Raw genomic sequence first — 18406 nt, forward strand, 5'->3', positions numbered from 1 at the left:
AGGACATGCACACTTTAACAAACCAATCATTTCAGCGCCAGGGTCTGCCACACGACTGTGGCTGAAATGATTGGTTCGTTTGGGCCCCCAAAAAACAAGCTGGAAATTAATCTGTCCCTGCACAAACTGGCTCTACGGAGGCAAGATGTCGTCCTCATCCTCCTCATCCACCGATTCCTCAGCCTCTTAGTGTTGTGTACATCCTCATCCTCACAGAGTATTAATTCGTCCCCGCTGGAATCCACCACCACAGGTCCCTCTGTACTTTCTGGAGGTTGGTTTTCTTGGAAGAATTGATAATTCATTTTGATGAACATCATCTTCTCCACATTTTGTGGAAGCAACCTCCTATGCCTTTCGCTGACAAGGTTCCCGGCTGCACTAAAAACTCTTTCAGAGTACACACTGGAGGGGGGGCAACTTAGGTAAAATAGAGCCAGTTTGTACAGGGGCCTCCAAATTGCTTCTTTTTCCTGCCAGTACAGGTACGGACTATCTGACATGCCTACTTGGATGCTGTCACCGATGTAATCCTCCACAATTCTGTCAGTGGTGACAGTATCATATGCAGTGACAGTAGACTGTCAGAAATTGTTTGCAGGTCCTTCAGTCCGGACCAGATGTCCAAACTTGTTCCTGTCTGCCCTGCATCCTCCATTTATGTGATATACGTGCGGCTAAGGCGCACACAAACACAGAAAAATATATATTTTGTTTTCAGGCACTTTGGGGGTTACATCACCCTTCAACAGACGAGCCAGCCAGCCCTTTACTTATGACACAGGCGCATGCTTTTCACTACTTTGTTGATGCACGTGCAGCTACAGCGCACACAAACAGAGAAAAAATATGAGATATGGTAAGAACTTACCCTTGTTATCTCTATTTCTACGAAGTCCATAGGGTTCCACAGGATACCTTGGGGTATAGGTGTGACGTCAGTCGCAGGGCACCAAAGAGTTAAGCTTTCAGCCTCCCAGGATGCACTAGGTCCCCCTCCTATACCCCGCCCCCGGGCCAAGGCACCTCAGTTAGTTACCAAGCCATAGGCCGGAGGAGGAGAAGGAAGAGAGAGAACAAAGATCTGGACACATACAAGAATCACATTCTCACCAGAGGGAGACGGAAAACCGGTGACCAGAGCAAAGCCCATCTGCAGCACAGGTGCGACAGGGCGGGAGTCCTGTGGAACCCTATGGACTTCGTAGAAATAGAGATAACAAGGGTAAGTTCTTACCATATCTCATATTTTCTACTTCAGGGTCCATAGGGTATCCACAGGATACCTTGGGGATGTCCCAAAGCAGTATCCTTTAAGGGTGGGGACGCTCCTGTGCAGAAAGGAGAATCCGCTGCCCGAAGGAAGCATCCTGAGAGGCGAAGGTGTCAAACCTGTAGTACCTCACGAAGGTATGGACAGAAGACCACGTAGCAGCTTTGCAGATCTGAACTGCCGAGGCACCACGTCGAGCTGCCCACGAAGGACCCACAGACCTAGTGGAATGAGCCTTCAGAGAAGGAGGGACCGGTAGGCCTTCATGAAGATAAGCTTCAGAAATAGCCATACGGATCCAGGCTGCCAAAGTTTGCTCTGAAGCAGGCCAACCCTTTTTACGGAAGCCATAGAGGACAAACAAAGCGTCCGACTTCCTAAACGAAGAAGTGCGGTCAACATAAGTCCTTAAGGCCCGCACAACATCCAAAGAGGCCTCACCCACGGAAAGACCCGGTGAGTTAAAGGCCGGAACAACTATTTCCTCGTTAACATGAAACTGGGAAACAACTTTGGGAAGAAACTCGGGCCGAGTGCGGAGTACTGCCCTGTTCCCATAAAAAACCAAGAAAGGGGGTCTACAAGAAAGAGCCCCTAACTCAGAAACACGTCTGGCCGAAGCAATGGCCAGAAGGAAAATAGTCTTAGCTGTTAGCCATTTAAGATCCACTGAGCCCAGTGGTTCAAACGGCGGTCCTTGGAGAGCCCTCAGGACCACAGCCAAATCCCAAGGCGCCACAGGTGGAACAAAGGGCGGCTGAATGCGGAGAACACCCTGCATAAAGGTGCGCACATCCGGGATTGTAGCAATCCTACGGTGAAACCAGACAGATAGGGCCGAAACCTGTACCTTCAAAGAAGCAAGGCGAAGCCCATGATCTAGTCCCGCTTGCAGGAAGGCGAGAATCCGAGACAGACGAAACCCATGCGGTGCATAACCTCTCGGTCGACACCACTGGAAGAACGTATGCTACACGCGATGGTATATCCTCGCGGAAGACGGTTTCCGAGCTCGTAACATGGTATGCACCACAGAGCTGGAAAACCCCCGGGACCTCAGCATGGCCGTCTCAACAGCCACGCCGTCAAAGACGGCCGACTCAGGTCCGGGTGAAGGCAAGGACCATGAGACAGAAGGTCCGGTCGTAGCGGCAACCGCAGAGGACTGTCCATGGACAGACCCTGAAGGTCTGAGAACCAGTGCCGTCTGGGCCACGCGGGAGCTATCAACAGGAGCGTCCCTCCTTCCTGTTTGAATTTCCGGATTACCCGTGGAAGAAGGGAGACCGGAGGGAACAGGTATGCGAACCGGAACGTCCACCGGACGGACAGAGCATCCACCAGAGACGCCCCTTCGTCTCTTGTGCGAGACCCGTACACCGGCAACTTGTTGTTGTGCCGGGACGCCATGAGGTCGATTTCTGGAAGACCCCACCTGTCCACCAGTAGTTGAAAAACGTCCGGGTGCAGGGACCATTCCCCCGGATGAACGTCCTGGCGACTTAGAAAGTCCGCCTCCCAATTTAGCACTCCCGGGATGAAGACCGCTGATATGGCCGGAAGATTGCGCTCCGCCCAAACCAGGATCCGAGAGACCTCTACGAGAGCCGCCCGACTGCGAGTTCCTCCTTGCCTGTTTATGTAGGCCACGGTGGTAGCGTTGTCCGACTGGACCTGCACCGGGCGACCCTGGAGAAACCGCTGTGCCTGCTGGAGAGCATTGAAGACCGCACGGAGTTCCAAGATATTTATTGGAAGCTCCGCTTCTGTCGGCGTCCACCTGCCCTGGAACAAGTGTGGACCCGAAACTGCTCCCCAGCCCCGAAGACTGGCGTCCGTTGTCAACAGGACCCAATTTGGAACCCAGAACGGACGTCCCTTGTTGAGGTGGGTCGTCTGTAACCACCACGTAAGGGACAGGCGAACCTCCTGGGTGAGCACAATCGTCTGGGACTTCAGAGACTGAGTCAGCCCGTTCCACTTGGACAGGATCAGGTGCTGCAGAGGTCTGGAGTGAAACTGGGCATATTCCACCATGTCGAACACCGACACCATGGAGCCCAGTAACCTCATCGCCGAGTGTAAGGACACCCGGCGGCTGTGCAGGCAACTGCGCACCCTTGACTGTAAAGCAGAGATCTTGTCCTCCGTCACGAAGATCCTTTGCTGTCCCGAGTCCAATAAGGCTCCAAGATGCAGAATCCTCCGAGACGGGATTAGAGTGGACTTCTGCCAGTTGATTAGCCAGCCGTGCCGTTGCAGCAGTGCAATGGTCAGGTCCAAGTGGCGTAACAGGAGCTCTGGAGATCCTGCCACCAATAACAGGTCGTCCAAATACGGTAACATGCGGACTCCCTGCAGCCGCAGAGAAGCCGCCATGACCGCCATCACCTTGGTGAAAACACGTGGTGCTGTTGCCAGGCCAAAAGGTAACGCCCGAAACTGGAAGTGGTCGCTGCGGATTGCAAACCTGAGGAACTGTGGATGGCGCAAAAGAATAGGGACATGCAGGTAAGCGTCCTGTATGTCCAATGACACCAAGTAGTCCCCAGGTTCCAGCGCCAGAATGATGGACCGTAGGGTCTCCATCCGAAACTTCGGGACCCGCAAAGACTTGTTGAGTGCTTTGAGGTTGAGAATCGGACGATATGACCCATTGGGTTTCTGTACCAAAAATAGATTTGAATAGAAACCCTGGCCCCTCTGGGAGAATGGAACAGGCACTATAACTCCAGCCTGGAGCATAGTGTGCAATACCTTCCGCAGCTCCGTAGCCTTGTTCCGGTCTGATGGGAGACCCGTGGTGAAGAAGCGAGCCGGGGGTCTGTGCCGGAAGGAGAGGGCGTATCCGTGGGAAACCACCTCCAGAACCCAAGTGTCTGTCGTAGTGGTCGACCAACACTGGGCGAACTGTAGCAGGCGGCCTCCCACCCTGGGATCCCCCAAAGGGAGGCCCGGACAGTCAGGCCGCAGGCTTGTCATCTGGCTTGGGGGCCGGACGTCTGGTACTCCATGCCTGCTTCCGGGGCTTGACCGATTTCTCAGGGCCAGCCTGTCGAGGAAACGACTGTGGTTTGGGCCTGCCCTGGGCCCTAGATGACCGAAAGGACGATGGTCCCGAACCAGAAGGAGCAGCGGCCGACGGGAGACAAGCAGATTTGGCTGCCGCCAGCGTGGCCACAATCTTATCCAGATCCGGACCGAAGAGAACTTCTCCGGTAAACGGCAACGCTTCCAGACCTTTCTTGGAATCTGCGTCCGCCTTCCAGGATCGCAGCCACAAGGTGCGACGAGCAGCTACCGCTGCTGAAGAAATTCTAGACACCAGAGTACTAATGTCTAGAGCCGCCTCGTTGATGTAGGTGGCCGAATCACGGAGATTGCCAATCAACTCCGCCTGTTCAGCCGGACAGTCGGATTCAAAAGAAGCCTCTAATGAATCCGCCCAGCGCTCCATCGCTCTGGCAACCCAGCAAATGGCCATAGCCGGCCGTGCTGCCCCCCTGCAAGGGAATAAGCGGACTTCAGGGAGATTTCTACCTTGCGGTCCGTAGCATCCTTAAGGGAGGACATGGATGGCATCGGCAATGTGGCACTACGGACAAGACGGGTCACGTGAGAATCCACCTGTGGAGGGGATTCCCACTTAGCAAAATAATTATCCGCGAACGGATAAGCCACCGCCAGGCGTCTCTGCGGCTGGTATCTTTTGCCAGGTTGTTTCCACGCCTCCTCTAAATGGTCCACCAACTGACCCGAAAGAGGAAAGACTGTGGCATCGCCCTTCACATCTTTGAAAAAGGCATACTTAGATTTAGCCGCTGGGGGAACTTCGTCCTCAATCACCAAGGCTGTGCGGACCGCCCGAATAAGTCCAGGAATATATACTTTGGACTTAGCATCAGCGTCCTTAGTATGGAGAGGTTCCTGATCGTAAGGATCCAGAATCTCCCCATCATCAGACGTCCCTTCGTCATCCTCATAAGGAGCGGACAGAGACGCCACCGGCCTTTTATGAGGCCGCATCACAGACTCCCCTTGCAACACATCCGACAAGTGCTGTACAGAACTCGTCAGGGAGTTAACCCACGCTGGCTCCTGAGAACCCGGGAGCGGGGAAATAGGGAGACTGTGGGGTACCACCAATTGTCGTGGGAACCCCTGCATGGGTGACGACACCACAGACTGCTGGGACAAACCCATCGGAGTAAACGCGGGCTGCGGAGCTAACTGGCCCACTAAAGCTGTTAACGCCTGAGCGAAACAAGCCCAGGGCGGCTCCTGTACCGGTGCTGTAACCGTAATAGGCCGCGCCATGGACAAACACTGCCGGCAAAGGCCCTCCGCGCTACCCTCCCCCTCCGCTAACGGTACACTGTAGCCGGAGGGGAAAATCACTTTCAGACATGATGGCACCACGTATGTGACCTCTCTCACCAATTAAGTATTAAATAGGCGAGAGACCACCCTGCAGCACCGCACCGCAAGGGCTTTAGCAGAAGAACAGGGACAGTAATAAAGCTGACAGTTTAGAGAAGAAAAGTTACAGGCAGCGCTAGCACAGTCACATACAATGCAGAGAAATAACAATTCCTGCACTAACAGCGCTGATTACTCAACTACACAGACACAGGGCCTGGTAGGACACAGCGCTGCATACACAGACCTGAGCCACAGCGGAGGAGAGGTATGCGGGGGGACCCAGACCACGATGCTTCCGTCCAGCGCTTCCAGCAGCGTTCACCATGCGTTCTGGAGAAGATGGCCGCCGAGGAGCAGAGAGGAGGCTGGCCTGGGGGAGGAGCGCTGCCACAGGACCAGTCGGCAGCATGCAGAGAGGGCTGTGTGCAGCGGGGGAGGCGCCGGCTGTGAGACAGGGAAGGCGCGCTCCCCTGGCATGCATTTAACCCCTGGGACGCCGCAGCGCTACCGCTCTGCTGCGGTCCGCTGTCCCAGGGGGTAGTGGAAGCGCAGGTTGGTCGCCTGGCTCCACGCTGCAGCCAGTCCCCAGGGAGCCCCCTGCCTGGGGACTTAGGACCATGTGATCAGCGGGGACCCACCGCGGGACCCCGCTGCTTACCTCTGTCCCCCTTGAATCCGGCCATGGTCCGGAGCATCTGGGGTCACCGCTAGCTGTGACCCCAGACGCCCACCAGCATCCCCGGATCAGTACCGGCGTTCTGGTACCGGCGGGGTGTAGGGAAGACAGCATGGACGTCAGGACTGACTGTCCATGCTGTTCATCCAGATGTGCAGCCACAGCTGCATGAAGAAAAAGCTTCAGGGGCTCTTCTAGCCCCCACTCCAACAGGTGCACCCGACTCCGGCCGGGCACCAAACTAAACTGAGGTGCCTTGGCCCGGGGGCGGGGTATAGGAGGGGGACCTAGTGCATCCTGGGAGGCTGAAAGCTTAACTCTTTGGTGCCCTGCGACTGACGTCACACCTATACCCCAAGGTATCCTGTGGAACCCTATGGACCCTGAAGTAGAAAAGAATTGTTTTTTTTGCACTTGGGGGCAGCACCCCTGATGGACAGATCACCCCCTGGAGAACACTACAGTACCCCTTTAGGACTACAGCCTTTCTGGGACACTGCACAACACAGCCCAGCCAGCCCCTATGGACTTTGGAGTGGACACAGCCCCTATGGACAACTGACTGCACAACACAGCCCAGCCAACCCCTATGGACAACAGCAGCACAACACAGCCCAGCCAGAACCTATGGACAACAGCAGCACAACACAGCCCAGCCAGCCCCTGTGGACAACAGCAGCACAACACAGCCCAACCAGCCCCTATGGACTCTGGAGTGGACACAGCCCCTATGGACAACAGCAGCCCAGCCAGCCCTAACTTCCACCCTCCCTCTTCACTGTCCACAGCCCTAGTGAAAAATGGCGCTGACGTGGGGACCTTTTATAAAATCCAAAACCCGCGAGATCCGACAGCGGGATGATGACGTTTTGCCTCGATTTCAGATCCGAGTCAGGTGGGAAAACCCGAGCTGGACTTGGTTCCCGGCTCGGATCGTGGGGGCTCAGGGGGGTTCGGATTTCATAAATTTCATAAATCCGAACCCGCTCATCCCTGTTTATAACTAATAATTGTATTCAATAAATTACTAACGCATCCTCGGAAGTACCTGTTGTCCATATTTCTCTTCATTACGGCCTTCAAACTTGCTCAAGGGTGCTTTAAGTAGGTAAACTTTTATTTTAACATCTTTTACATAGATTGAAATAGTTAGCTCTAGACTTTCTTAATAAACACTGCCTTCGATTAAAAGATATTATACCAATATTTTTGTATTACAATATCAAATAAAGATCCATGCTTCATAATATAATTAGTTCCACCTCAATGCCAGGAATAAAGGAACACTATCATAACACTAATATAAAATAATCTATGTTCTATATATAGAGTGCTGCTATTAATGTTACAAAACAGTAAAATGTTATTCTCTGTAGTTCTTATTTGGAATCACTGTGTGTGTACGTTCACAGTGTTTCTGCAAGAGACTTTGCAGCAGTCAATGCTAACTTTATGATATTTAGAAACCCATTCCTCCATATAGACAACACTGTTACTTAATTAGAATTACATACCCAATGTTTGTAAGGAATGGGATTGAAATGCAGGCGGCTGGCTCAAATACTGACAGCGGATGCCAGACAGGATCAAGATCCCGACAGGGGCAGTTAAGTACCCTAACCTCCCCTGTCCCCCCAAGCCCTAACCCTCCCTTAGTGGTGGGTATCCCTAACCTCTCCCCTAGTGTCTAACCCTAACCTGCCCCCGGGGGTGCCTAACCCTAACCCCCCCTTACCTAAACCTAACCCTTCCGGGGGGGTGCCTAATCCTAACCTCTCCCTGGGGGTGCCTAACCCTAACCCTCCCCCCTAGGGGTGCCTAATCCTAACCTTCCCGCCCGCGGCTAATGCTAAGGGTGACCTGGACTTACCTTTCGTTCAGGATGGCGTCCTCGGTGTTCCAGCATCGGGATTATGATAGGCGTTGATATTTCGATGCCTATCATAAATCCCTAGCCGGCATTCCACTGTCGGGATTGTAACACATGACTACATCCCTGTTTGTAATATCGGAGGAGATGTATCAAACCTTGGAGAGAGATAAAGTACCAACCAGTTTCTAATTGTCATTTTTCAAACTGTTGAACCTATTTCCCCTTCAGCTTAAAGAACTGGAATTACGGTTCCATGCCCTGACAGAGCTGTTAGTTTGTCTCAACTGACTTATCTGGCCACCAATGGTAGAAATTTGTACCCTCGCAGGTTCACTTTGCTTGCCACGCTTGGGGCATGGTGGCTTGCTTCACTCAGCACAGGTTACTATTCCCACTCTTTGTCCACGTGAGGGTCCGTTCGGTGTAGGGCATCTAGCTGCAACCTTTTTCAAACACAGCCTGTAAAATTACAGAAGCTGATTGGTTGGTAGTTTATCTCTCTCCCTTGCTTGATACATTTGCAACATAGTGAGAGGTGTCATAACTGACAAAAAGTACAGTAGTAAAGAAAAGCTTTAGCTACAATACTAAAAACAGCTGCTATCATTTTATTGACTGTATTAGATAAATTAATCTGATTGGTTGCTTAATATGACAACCTCCTGTAGAGAAGTGAAAAGAGCATGATGTATACTATACATGTACATTATTATTTATTTTTATTTATTACCAGTTTATTTATATAGCGCACACATATTCCGCAGCGCTTTACAGAGAATTGTCACAATTAAATGTGACAATATTTAAAAAACAATAGTGATGGGAAGATGGAACCCTTCGTGTTACCTGAGTTGGACCATCTAACTTCAGGTCTTCCTCATCCACACCTGCTGTCTTCAACATGTTGTCCATCACCTTCATCAGCTGCAGAACCTCTGCTCTCCCACTAGGTTTCCTATTAAGAAATAGCATGAGATCTGATTCCATGCAAGCTCATTTTCATCAATATATTTGGACAATGACCAGAGTAGAGTCTAAACTTACATAGATGGGAACAAGCGGAGCTTCTTCTCATCATCTTCAAGTAGGGTGGTGTACTTACTAGAGGTAAATAAAGGAAATGAAGAAATATGAAGTAGATGCTCTCAATAACTGAATAACAAGTCTAACAGCATAAACCCAAGTTTGTATTGGTGCTTTACCTATGAAGTGGGTAAGGATTTGTGCTCGGCTGCTAATCACCATCTGATTTAGGGCTTATTTCCGAGTCGCACACAATGCCAAAGGTCACGGAGTTGAGCAATGTTTTGCTACTGCGTGTAAGTGAAGATCCCTAAAAGCAGTGCAGCAGTTGCACAGTGCAGTGGTGTCACAAGAGGGGTGCGGGCCGCACCTGGGTGTCACCCGCCGATGGGTGACACCAAAGTGCAGACTCCCCCTCTGGTGACAGGAGCCGGGTGCTGCACTGTAGAATTACGTGCAGCACTCGGCTCCTGTCACAGCGAGGGAGCCAGCAGGACAAGCACACTGGTCCCCGGGGGCAGCCCGCACCTCCTGGACCCCCCGGAGACACTAAAACCGGGGTTCGGGTGCATGCTCCCCCACACACGTGGCCACGCCCACTTGTCACGAGCCCCGCCCCTTTCCCCAGCGTGTGCGGCTGCGCTCATTCTTGTACACCCACATCGGGTGCAACCAAAGGTAAGGACACCACTGGCACAGTGTGTACGCACAAAGGCGCTGTTGCGGTACGATTGATATGCAAGGTATCAGAAATGTCTTGGAAAAGTGCTGGGTGTTCCTGATCAGTGACACGGAGATGGTTACACAGATGCATGGAAATGGTCCATTTTATAGGCGCGTTATGGGAGTGTCGCAAGCATCTTGCTGATGTGTTTGCATACACAGTCGCTCAAATGTTTCCATTGCAGGCTATACTTGGATGCAAAATCTGCAACTATTGTAGGGCTGGTGCATGGGGTTGGGTGCGGGATGCTGGCGCTCAGGATCCCAGTGGTCAAAATCCCAACACTGGCATCCTGACAGAGTTAGGATACCGACACCTGTCGGTCGGTATCCTAACCCTCCCTCTTTCCCTAACCCTCCTCCCCGCTGCCTAAACCTAACCTCCACCCTAGTGCCTAAACCTAATCTCCCCCTCCTCGCACCCTAAATATAACCCTCCCCCCTTAGTGCCTAACCATAACCCATCCCCTAATGCCTAACCCTAGACCCGCTACTTATCTTTGGGATGCCGGTGCTGGGATTCTGACAGGTATCGGGATTCTGGCGCCAGTATTCTAAGTGCCGTCATCGGGATATTGACCGCATCCCGATACATGACAATAATGGCAACTAAAGATGCCCCAGGCGGTATTACAGCAGCCACAGGTGGTCAAAATGGGAGTGTCAGTCCTTGCACATTTATACGCTCATATGTGCACCAAGGAAGGACTTTGTAGGAGCATTTGCATAAAGTCACAGACGGGGGACTGCTAAAGTATTGCGACAGCACCCGGGTCCACCTCTGAATCAGGCCCTTAGTCTTATGTGTACATTTGGCTGGAAGCCGTTGTCCCAGTGGAAGCATGTGGCACACCATATAATAACACATACCAGGATATGAAGCATAATAGACCTTGGTGTGGAAAAAAGCAGCAGCTGCTGCATCATAACACTTTGTATACAGATTCAGACTCAGTTGCACACAGATATAAGTGTGACATATCAAATTAATCAGCGCAGGCTCAGGAACCAGTTTGTCGCATCTGTTTGCAACTAAGACATTTTTGGGCAAAACAGACACGTAAAAGATGCTCGGCACAAGTAGAGTCAGACGGGACCCGGGGCTGTTTGGTACAACTGCAGCAATAGTGTATGTGGACACATCTGTATTTACATCTCAATTAATGACACCATTAAAAAATTTGCTTAAAATATTACGTAAAAATGTAAGATTCATTTGTGTTGTAATTTGTGGATTTAAGCGGCTCATTATATAAACAATAACCACATAAACTATTTTAATACTTGATGATCATTCTTGTAGCACATCTGTTCTACTCCAGTGTACAGTAGCAGTGGCGGAAATTTGGTCCAGGAGCCTGGAGGCAAGGTCACCTAGGCCCCTCTCCTGTGAAAGACCAAGCTTTATTGCTCGTTGAAGTGGCCGTGCACGGTCTATATGCTACAGGTCATGTGTGGCTCAGGACTAATGATGCTAGCCTTCCCACCTCTCGGCGTTCCGTTGGCACTGTCCTATAGCTGGCACCTGGTTGCCTCTTGAAGTGGATGGTTAATGTACTGTATGTGCCAACTAAGCAACTGAGTTGTGTTGCTATAGAAAACTGGCATACATAATAGCAGGGTTGGCTACGTGATCCTGGCACTGATAATGCCGGCAGTTAGAAATAACCTGGCAGCAAATTTCTGACTGTAGAAATCCTAACGCATGCATGTAAGTATTCAAACCCTTCCCCTAACCCTAACCCACCTCTCCCGCAGCCTAACCGCAACCCTCCGCTTCTGCAGCCTAACTCTATACCTAATCCGCCCGCAGCCTAATCCTAACCCTACCCCAGTGCCTAACCCTAACACTCACCTTCGGGATCGCAACAGTTGGAATTCCGGCACTGGGATTCTGACCTCCTGCATTGTCTATGGTGGGATGGTGACTATCCCATTAAGCATTAATTTGTATGCGTATTACATGGTTTTTTATTAATGTTTATAAAACTTTTATATTGTGAAACAAAGACAAAAGCGAGTGTGTAGCAGTTTGGAAAGTTTGCCTGTAAAATGTCTGTTAGCTTGTTTGAATCGTGATCTGACAACCACACAGAGAGATCCCCAGGTGATCACATCAAACGCCTGGATCTGTCCAACGTGGCTAAATTGCAAACAGATCCTGTTACGGCATCAAATTAGTATTGTGGTCTGCAACAAGAGGAACTGAATGTTACCCAAGAAGCTGATTCAAGTGTACAAAGTCATATTATTAAATCTATTTTTTTTTTAAGTTTAAGGATGAGGAGCACACGCACCTACTGTGTTTTAAAGGCGAGATTAATTATATAATGAAAATTAAGATAGATCTATAGTCTCACTCAGGTTTGAAATGGCACCACTGACCGCACCGTAAAACACAAACCTTACTAATTGATAATATAGTAAAACATACTGTATATTCATATACATACACAACAATAAAAACAAGATTTCTAAAAAATAAAATACCCACTCTTCATAATACTCAAGCCCCAAAACGCCTTTGTTCTTCACAATGTAAAACTCTTTTGGTATAAGACTTTCTTCAATGCCTCCTTCCTTTGGAAAAAAGATTGTCAGTAATTCAAACAGTTGTACTGTACATTGTGTTGGTATTTCATTACTTTAATTAATATAATTGCTACTTTATATGGCATCAATGCATTCCACAGAGCTGTACAGAGAGTACATTACCAACATAGCCACATATACCATAAACGTTCTAATTGAATTTAAGGAGACCGTAACAGGTTGCTATTAAATTAGGTCTCAATAAAATTAAGAGGTAATGCTCTATGACCTGTAAAGGACCAGGTGGCCATAACTCCTGTTTAGGTAGGGCTTCGGTGTTACTTACAAAAGATACCTCTAAGGTAAAATGTTGCAATTATACAGTAAGTGTTATGGCTATTATACATTTTTTATACAAGGTAAGAAATGTAGGTAAACCCAAAACCTGAAATGATTGGTCATAGCACATAAGGGGCTTTGAGTGAAATTTAGTTCCATAAGATCAGCCTGTTTGTCTAATGGACAGAAAGAGTCACAACATTTTAGTTAAAGAATGATAAAAGATAGTTACTGTATGTACTGGAAAATTGCTGTAAGGCTGTCTTCTGGTTTCTCTGGTATAGTCTCCTATGCCTGTGGGGGGAGCGATCAAGCTGATCGGGCCCCCCACTGGTTATGCGCTGAACTGAGGGGGCTCACTGCGCCCCCCTCGCCAGCACGTGCAAAACTGTGTTTTTTTAAAGCTAAGGGGGCGAGGCCACTCCGGCTGCGATTAGGCCATGCCCCTTTTACCGGGGCCCGGCGCGGCTCTTGACGGGCCTGGGTATACTTCAACAACCAGGTTGCATGTAAAGAGCACTTATTTTTTGATAGTGTTGTAATGGATGCTTTCTATCAAGGCTATCAAAGCTTCTTCTCTATAGTTGCTTCTTGCCTAGTCGGGTGTACCTGAGAGGTTGAGTGCATTTAACTGTAATTTAATGGTGTATTAAAAGTATATATGCTAGTGTGGTGACTTGCAGAGATTGGGGGGCCCTTGATGACTTGCAACAAGCTTAACTGTTTTGATCACAATACAAACAAACAGATAAACACATATTTGCAGTACTATTTGATAGCGTTGGCAACAAATATGTTTCTATTTTTTTTAAAGAGCATCTGTTACCTACATACAGTCATTTGGTGGATGCCATTAAGTCAGTTGGGGGGAAGCTTTACATACTGTTTATGTGCCAAGTTTACAATAAGCCATCATCAGTGTATACTCTAGCCTGCCCTGTAGCATGTGCAAAAGACACACCTCCTTTCAGGCCTGTATGTGCATCATTTGTCATCTACATAAGCCACATTTGCATGAACACACCCTTACCAAACGTTTTCCACCTCCCTAGTCGTAAGGTTGATACATGCAATATGCGTTAGCTTTCTGAGCAAGCTCACAGCAAAACCCCATAAGATACACTACACAAACTGGCGCAGCTCCTGCTCTGCATCAGCCTGAAACTGCCTACAGGTCCCAGTGATGTAAACTCAGTTAGGGGTTTATTTACTAAGCAGTGTTAGGAGACAGAGTGAAAAGTGATAAGGTGCCAGCCAATCAGCTCCTAACTGGCATTTTTCAAACACAGCCTGTGAGATGGCAGTTGGGAGCTGATTGGCTGGCACCTTATCACTTTTCACTCTGTCTCCTAACACTGCTTAGTAAATAGGCCCCTTAATGTGTTATGAACAACACAGCCAGTAACTTACCGTTGCTCCTGGTGACATATCGCTTCGGTTTATTGGCTTTAGAGGTATAATTGCTGTGTTCTTCTTTTCCTTAAGTAAAACATCACAGAGGAACGAAATATCCCTAAAATAAATAGCAAGGGACAAAGTCAGTAGCAAATGAAGGATTTCTAGTGGGGGGTATCCAAATGCTTGATTTTAAGAGTGTGGCCAGTCCATGAAGAGGGCATAATTGGCACTTATCCAGCTTTAATATACATCATACAAAGTGTTGTGAACTTTTGAATGTCATAATTCCTGCGTATACAGGACCAGTGATCACACTAAGCCATTAGATGTGGCAGTAGGGCCATCCTGCCTGAGCTTAATGGGAACAGGGCTGGGAAAACTGGCTGTACTCAGGGGGGGGCACAGGGCTGGGAAGGCTGGTTGGATTAGGGGGCACAGGGCAGGGCAGGCTGGCTGGCTGAACTAGAAGGGGAACAGGACTAGCAAGGATGGCTGGACTGGGAGAGGTGCGCAGGGAAGGCATGCTGGATGGATTGGTGGGGGAGGCAGGAAAGGCTGGATTGCTGTACTGCGGGAGAAGTGCAGAGAAGGCTAGCTGGACTAAAAAGGGGGTTCAGGGAAGGGTCAGTATACTTACTTGTCACTGGCAGCCAATCAGGCATGCAGCAAACTGGGCCTGTATGTCAGTGTTGTGGATTAATCATTATACTGGTAGCAGCCAGGGAGAAGAAACAGCGCCGGCAGCATTTTAAATATGGCGTCGGCAGCTCGATCACGATCACAGCTCGCAGACCAGCAGCCAATCAGGAGCGGCCGCTGCCGACTGGCTGCTCGCGGACCTGCAACCAATCAGGAGCGGCCGCTCCTGATTGGATGCCGTTCCGCAAGCTCTAATTGTCTCGCGGCCAGCAACTTATTTGGAACGCTGTTAAATGCATGGTGAATCCAACTACCGGCGCTGCAATGGTGAGGTAGAGAACAATAAATCAGGAGGTTTCATTATTCTACTTTCCTTTTGATGTGGTTGACTCGGTCATAAACTCTCCCATGATGGCATAGTGTGCAAGCAGAGGGATCCCAATTCCACTCTGCGTGTCTAACTGGCATCAATCAAAATAGTCCATGTATTTCAATGTAGCAGCAATCAGTAGGTCCAATGCATTTTGAGCTGAAGAGCAAGGAGCTTGAAATGCATTGGACGTACTGATTGTTGCAAGACTGGTTCCTTCCTAATCACTGTATTCCACTACTACTCAGCCCGGAGGCTGCATCAACAATTAACTATCAACTATCAATTCTTTAGCAAGTGGCTGCACCAATTATCAAATATCAACTCTTCTTACTTCAGCCAGTGGCTGCACCAATTATCAAGTATCAACTCTTTTTACGTCAGCCAGTGTCTGCGCCAACTATCAATTCTCCAGCCAGTGGCTACGCAAACTATCAACTATCAATTCTTCAATCCTCAAGGGGTACCCCAACCATAATCTTTGCACAGTCCTCAACTCTATTAATCACTCAGTTTTGAGCCAGCTAGCTGGATGCAACCTTTTGGCCCTTAACTAGATGAAAAAAAAAAACAATATTGTGAGCTGTGAGGTGGTCAAAATTGACTGAAAACGAGTAGAAATAAATGTTATTGAGGTTAATAATACTGTAGGAACAAAAACAGGTAAATTTTATGTGATTTTAGCTGTTTTTATGACTTACTAAGAGAAAATCCAGATCCAAAATCAAAACCGAAAAACAAAACATGGGGGTGAGGTTTTGCCAAAACCAATCCAAATCCAAAACCAGGGGAGATCCAGATCCAAACCCAAAACCAAAACATGAGGGTCGGTGCACATCTCTACTTTTATGTAACCAGCCAGCCCTCCTGTGTCTCCATCCAGCCCCAGCCTGCGTGTCACCAGCCAACCCCTGCCTGCATGGCTCCATCCAGCCCCAGCCTGCGTGTCACCAGCCAACCCCTGCCTGCATGGCTCCATCCAGGACCAACCTGCATGTCTCCTTCCAACCCAAGCCTGAGTGTCTTCATCCGACCCCAGCCTGCATGTCTCCATCCAGCCCCAGCCTGCACTCCTTCGGCTAGCCCCAGTCTGCGTGCCTCCAGCCAGCCCCAGCATGAATCACTTAACTTACTCTGCCTTCCGGCTGCAAGAGCTGCTACTTTACATCCCGCTGGTGAGGCTGCGGCTCCTCTCAGCAGCGCGGTGTAACGTCATGACATCACTCGCGCCATATAAAAAAACAAACAAAAAAACTTTGATCTGTCAAGCTCCGGTCACCGGGCATCTAGAATCGGCACGGCACGTGGGATCTAGCGGCTGTGAGCCTGGCACGCAATAAAGGGGAGCTCTGGGAACTGTCTCGAGCTCCCCATGGTCTTGGTTGGTAAGAGCCAGCGGCAGGCCCCTTTCTGTCTGGGCCCGGGACTCCAGTCCCGGCAGTCTCCCCCTGATGGCGACCCAGAATGTAAGGTAAGCTTTTTTTAACTTACATTTTATATGAAATGATAGATAGATAGATAGATAGATAGATAGATAGATAGATAGATAGATCTTAGTAGGCAGTGTTAGGTAAGCTTATATTATCAGTGGTTCTCAAACTATGTCCTCAGGACCCCACACAGTTCACATTTTTCAGGTCACCCAGCAGGTTCACAGGTGTATTCATTACTCACTGACACAGATTAAAAGATCCACAGGTGGAACTAATTATTTCATTTGTGAGGAGACCTGGAAAACATCCACTCTTTGGGGACCTGAGGACCGAGGTTGAGAACCTGTGAGATAGATAGATAGATAGGTCATACTTGCTGACAATCAGCTCCAGCCTTCCGGGAGGGAGCTGATTGTCGGCTAATAGCGGGGGCGGGGCCGGCCGTTGGGGACGGAGCGGCCATTTTGGGTCACACTGGGGGCGGAGCCGGGGGCAGAGCCGCACGATCGCGTCATCGTGACTCCGCCCCCTCTTCACAATGCCGTTATTTTTTAGCATTGTGAAGCAGGGGGCGGGGCCACGATGACGCGATTCTGCGCGAATCGCGTCACTGGGCCCCCCGCTGCGGGGATTTCTGTTTTTTTCAGGGGGTAGGGTGTGAGACTTCCGGGAGGCTTGCCTGCCTTTCCGGGGGGCCGGGAGCGGCACCCGAAAATCGGGAGGCTCCCGGCCAAATCGGGAGGGTAGGCAAGCCTGAGATAGATAGATAGATAGATAGATAGATAGATAGATAGATAGATGGATAGATAGATCACAGTTATAAAATGTATGGAGGTTTAGTTTTGTCACATCAGTAGGCTGATCATTTGACTGGCTAACATCATAACAGCCTTTGTGATGTCACTTATCTTTGGAACAGTCCCTGCTTGGTATAGAATCGTCAGATATCAGCTGTATCTGCTGACAGGTCATCTCACAGTGTAAGGTAAGCTTAGTTTAGCCTAAATTTTATATGAAAATAATAGATAGATAGATATCAGTTGTGAAAATCATGCAGGTTCAGTTTTATCACCTCAATAGGCAGTGTAAGGTAAGCTTTTTTTTAGCCTAAATGTTATAGGAGAGGGAGATATCAGTAGGCTGATCATGTGAATGGCTAACATCATAAACAGCCTTTGTGATGTCACTCATCTTTGGAACAGTCACTGCTTGGTATAGTACTGTACTGTCAGATCAGGGCTGCCATCAGAAATTCTGGGGCCTGGCACTGACAAAGTAGCCAGGGCCCCCCTCCCTGGGGGATGGGGCAGAGGTAGGCGGAGCTGTGCATAATATGGGTGGAGCTACATCAGTGGTGGGGCATCAATTGGTGCGTAAACAAGTTTAAACATTCTCAAGGTTTGGGCTGTTTGGGTGGTTATTATAACATAACAATCTATAATAATATATGACACTATACAAATAAAGCAATGTTGGAGAGTAAACAAATTTTATTTGAAGATAGATAGATAGATTTCAGTTATAAAATGTATAGAATTGTCGGATATCAGCTGTATCTGCTGATATGACATCTCACAGTGTAAGGTAAACTTAGTTTAGCCTACGTTTTATATGAAAATGTTAGATAGATAGATAGATAGATAGATAGATAGATAGATAGATAGATAGATAGATATAGGATGTGAAAATCATGCAGGTTTAGTTT

At 49.0% G+C, this 18406-nt stretch overlaps 1 protein-coding gene across 2 annotated transcripts in view; it reads right to left on the reverse strand.

Moving 5' to 3' along the window:
* AXDND1 (axonemal dynein light chain domain containing 1) overlaps positions 1-18406 on the reverse strand; it is a 79523-nt gene that overhangs the window by 49856 nt on the left and 11261 nt on the right. For both annotated transcript variants that reach the window (XM_088464331.1, XM_088464330.1), the window contains exons 4-7: positions 14272-14374; positions 12485-12570; positions 9289-9345; positions 9091-9199 (exon numbers count right to left, since the gene is read on the reverse strand). In XM_088464331.1, coding sequence (XP_088320457.1) covers positions 9091-9199; positions 9289-9345; positions 12485-12570; positions 14272-14374 — 355 coding nt within the window. The remainder of the gene's footprint in view (positions 1-9090; positions 9200-9288; positions 9346-12484; positions 12571-14271; positions 14375-18406) is intronic.

Source organism: Taudactylus pleione, unplaced genomic scaffold, assembly GCF_031769625.1.
Source record: "Taudactylus pleione unplaced genomic scaffold, aTauple2 ptg001648l, whole genome shotgun sequence".
NCBI lineage: Eukaryota > Metazoa > Chordata > Amphibia > Anura > Myobatrachidae > Taudactylus > Taudactylus pleione.